Raw genomic sequence first — 4,428 nt, forward strand, 5'->3', positions numbered from 1 at the left:
TTTGGCACACAGCTTGAGCATTTATTCTTAAGGCAGTAGGAGAGTGCGGGGAGTTGCAGAGGAGGCTAAGGCTGGATGTGAGTTCTTGCTCAGGAGGAAATCACAGTGAACCAGTCCTGTCAGTAGTCACTTGTCAGCTGGTGCTTCTGAAAAACCAAGAGGTCAAGTCAGTCTTCAGGTTCGCCATCTTGCTTGTGTCATCAAATTTGCTTTCCTTAATCCTGTATGCTGGGAGCAAGTGTGTAGGGATGGGGGTGGGGACACTGGCCTTGGACTTGGAAGATGGCATTTGAGTGTGGACTATGTACTCTTGGGTAAGTGTCCTTATATCCCCAAATCTTGCTTTCCTCATCTGTATGGTGAGGTACGTATGACTGCCATATTTGTGAGGAAGTGCTTAGAGAAAGAATGTAGCTTGTTCTTGAAATTTCTGTTTTCCTCAGGCGTGGAAAAGCTGGGTATTTATTTCACAAAGTAAGGGGATACTGAAAACCAGAGATGCAGCTCAGTGATAGTGTGCTTATATCTCATCCCATCACTACACAAAAAACATAAGGTATAGCCGGGCGTGTTAGCGCACACCTTTAATCCCAGCACTTGGGAGACTAAGGCAGGAGGATCTCTGTATTTTCCAGGCCAGTCTGGTCTACAAAGTGAGTTCCAGGACAGCCAGGGTTGTTACACAGAGAAACCCTGTCTAAAAAAAACAAAAAATAAACCAAAAACAAAACTTAAGATATGTGTCTGCTAGCATTTTCAGTACCATTGTGGCAGATTCCCTTCATGACGTTGCACTGTAAAGATATTTCAAAGCCAGATAATCTGAAATGCAGGCAATAGGTATATCAGCCCTACCTCACAGTTAAAAGATCTGAGCCTCAGATGGGGCCTAGCAGCTAGCTAACACACTAGTATCTAGAACACAGAGCTGTTGAAGATGGACCTGGTGCTCCAGCCCTCCTGGGCTACCCACACATACCAGCTCAGCACCCTTTTCCACAGGTAGTGAGGAAGATTAGAAACTCAAAAAAAAAAAAAAAAAAAAAAAAGATTTGAAGCTCGAGAGTGGGTTGGGGAAGAAAATTTATGTCACTCATAAAATAGAGTAAGCTCCATTTCAGATTGACTCACCTTTGACCTCTTCCCAGAGGATGTCCTGAAGAAACTTCCCCAGGGCCCGGCCATGCTGCTGGTACTGAGCTCCTGACAGCTTGATACCAACGTCGAAGGGAGCGTTGAACTAGGAAGTAGGATTGGGAGGTTCTGAGACCTCATTCTGCCTGCCTTGCCCAAAACACCACCTCTCCCCAGGGAGGCCTGGCTATATTGGCCATCTGAGTGGTCTGTGAATGTAATTTTAGAGCTGGAGGGGAGTGCTAACTGGTCTGGTACTCTCCCTATCTTCAGGGCAGAAGTGAGCCTGGATGACCTCCCTATGTCACAGATAGAGGTGATAGCCAAGGATTTAGAAAGCAGGACTCAGAAATCTGCTTAGTCCCAAGTCCTTGCTTGGCGTGGGCACAGGCTCTATCAGGCTGCTAGGCACCAGGTGGATGGTAGCCCATTCCTCACTTTGTTTCAGCCTCAGGAAATATGAATAGGGAGCAGCATAGATGGGGAGTGCTATGACTTTTAGGGACCTGGGGCCCTTCTAGCTTTATCTTCAGCAAATGCTAAATTTTCTTCTCACATTCCGTTGTCTGTGCAAGCTGGTCAGATCACCTAACCATCAAGGAAGAAAACCACACGTCCATTAGGGGTCCTGCCGGAGCTGACACCCTAGGACTGAATGGTCAGGGGCATGTGAGAGGTGGCAGCACTTGGTTCTCACACAACTTGGAAAAGCCTCTTTTTTCTTGATTCATGATCCATCTGTTTAGTGTGGTAGAGGTAGTTGGTGTTCTGTCTACAGATCTGATTTTGGGGAGAAAATCTTTTCGGAGAGATGGAGCCCCAAATGGGAGGGTAGGCAGTTGTCATACTCTGTGCCTAGCATGCTACAGGCCTCTCCATCTGTTTGTGCCTAGTACTTGCTATGTAGCCAGATATCTGGCTCCTGGTGAGGATCATAGGAACTAGGAAATGTTAATCCTGGCCCTGTGCTAAGATTTCTTCCCTATAAGAACTAAGTGCAGGGCTCTTGTGGCTGGGGTAGCCACCTGCCCAGTGTGGACCTGGTTGTCTCAAGACTGTGTCCATGCCATATTAGTGAAGGAACCTTGAGGAGGCTTAAGGGTCACACTTCCTGTGAAGCAAGGGTTTGAGAAGACACTCAGACTCCAGAGAGGGTCAGAGACCAGGAGTTTGGTGATTTTGGCATTGGCATTTGCCCTTGATCAGAGAGGAAGATGGAGGAAGGAAACCCTGACCTGATAGCCTTGGGTAAGTGAGTTCACCTTTCAACTTGTGTTTCTTATCTACAAAGTTTAGCAAATGATGCCAGCCTCACTTATCTTATAGGGTTTTGTAGAGAGTAAATGGTCCATGATAACAGTAGAACAGGCTGCGGATGTGACCCTTGGCAGAACACAGGCCTAGCATTTGTGAAGTCCTAGGTTGTGCCCCTGCTGCCCAGTTAATCATGCCGTGTTTGAAGATGAAGTTGCATGTAGACACACAGTATAGGGACTGACATTGCCAAATGCTGTTTACAGTTCTCAGGGGAATCCTAAGGTGAGCTGCTGAGAGGCATCTCTGAGTTCCTTTATTCTCCCAATCCTTGAGCTGTTTGTGGTTTTTCCTCACCCTATGCAAAATTTTTCAGAGCAAAACTGACTCATTAGGCCACAGGTGTGAGCAGGCCACTCACCTCTCCATAACCAAGGCAGGCCTGAGAGCCCCTGGGATAGACAAAGGCTTTCTTCTGTCTCTGTCTCTCTGTTTGTGCTTCCTGGCTCTTTGTGACACCCCACCTCCCGGAGTCTGCTGACATCTCTGCTGCTCGTGGCTCTTCCTTGCTACCCTTGCAGCATAGTTAACCTGCGGACATTTTGCTCTTGGGCCAGAGACCCTGAACCCTTGGTAGAGCTGTCGTTGCTGGACTCCAGTTCTTGAGTAGCTTGAAAAGCCCTGCGTTTAGCTTACATTCCACGCCCCTCCCCCTCAAAAAGACCCAACCAAAAAAACCCTCCTTTTACTGCTATAAGAACATACTGGTGCCTGGGTACCAACCCTGATCTCCAGTTCCTCCTCTGTCCCTTCTGCCTGTCCTCTGCCCTCTGGGTGGAGCCAGCCTTCCAGAGATCGTGGCTGCAGTTTGGCTGGTGGCTTCTTGGATTCCTTTCTCTGCTAGAAAGGAGAAGAGGGTCACTTTTTCTTTCTTCCCCCCCCCCCCCCCCCCCGAGACAGGGTTTCTCTGTGTAGCTTTGCGCCTTTCCTGGATCTTGCTCTGCAGACCAGGCTGGCCTCGAACTGACAAAGATCCGCCTGCCTCTGCCTCCAGAGTGCTGGGATTAAAAGCGTGCACCACCACCGCCCGGCTAAATATGTAGCCCAGGCTGGCCTCGAACTCGTGATCCTCCTGCCTCCGCCTCCTTCAGCAAATCCTACCGGCATGCGCCACCACAACTGGCTTATTTTTCTTAAAATTTAAAATTAGTTTTAATTTTTTTGAGATAGAGTCTTACTATGTGGCCCAGGCTGGGCTTGAATTTAAGGCTCATCTGCCTTCATCTACCAGTGTTGGGATTACAGTGTGCACTACCATGCTTGGATGAGGTTTTCTCTTTAGGGTCTTAAATCTGCGTATCATTCCAAAAGCAGAATTGGGTCACACCCAGAGGCTTCCTTTATGCTGTGAGAAGGCTTGAAGCCCAGAAAGATGGAGCCACTGCTGCTGGTCATGGGGCTAGAACAGACCCCAGGTCAGGATGGATGTGGGGCTTGTGGAGATGGACTTACCTGGGCTTTCTGATGCTCTGGGCTTAGGAAGCTGGAGCCTGTCATGGCCACATCCATCCAGAGCACGCTCAGGAGTAGCAGACTGCAGATGGTCCCTGAAGACAGCATGGCCTTGATGGTGGTGACAGATGGCCCTGGGGAGAGAAGGTCTTCTGGTAGCATACCTCATCTCCATGTCTTAGATTTTGCTCAGGTTGAAACCTAGCAAACTTGAAGGAAGGGTAGGACTGCTGAGTGAAGCAAGGCTCTCTTGTAAGAAAGTAAGTGAATGGCTAGTAGTGAGTAATTTAGACCCCTGTGAGCACACACAGTTACGCATACGCATACACACATATACAAACACACAGCAGAGAGAGCCTACCTGGAATGCCTGGGGATGTGGTGCCTGCTGCTTGGATGCTCCTTATATAGGAAGCCTTGTGTTTGTTCGGATCTGACAGCCTCACCTCTGAGGCTGTCTACTTTGCGTGGGCAGTATTGCATTCCTTGGGAACTAAGTACTCTTCTCCTCCCTGCTGTTGAAGAACA

The 4,428-nt window shown here is 48.6% G+C and overlaps 1 protein-coding gene across 2 annotated transcripts; it reads right to left on the reverse strand.

Annotated features, from left to right (window-relative positions):
- On the reverse strand, positions 1-4,177 carry Ghrl (ghrelin and obestatin prepropeptide). Of its 2 annotated transcripts, none has more exons than XM_059258388.1 (4): positions 3,901-4,177; positions 3,172-3,285; positions 1,132-1,240; positions 1-146 (listed from the first exon to the last, which is right to left on the reverse strand). In XM_059258388.1, exons 1-4 carry the CDS (start codon positions 4,060-4,062, stop codon positions 127-129), a joined length of 405 nt encoding a protein of 134 aa, XP_059114371.1. In that variant the 5' UTR covers positions 4,063-4,177; the 3' UTR covers positions 1-126. The 2 variants fall into 2 exon arrangements, with proteins under 2 accessions (XP_059114371.1, XP_059114370.1); XM_059258387.1 differs by having other exon boundaries at positions 3,172-3,288.
- Positions 4,178-4,428: the final 251 nt, after the last annotated feature.

This window comes from Peromyscus eremicus, chromosome 3 (genome assembly GCF_949786415.1).
Source record: "Peromyscus eremicus chromosome 3, PerEre_H2_v1, whole genome shotgun sequence".
In the NCBI taxonomy this organism is placed as follows: Eukaryota; Metazoa; Chordata; class Mammalia; order Rodentia; family Cricetidae; genus Peromyscus; species Peromyscus eremicus.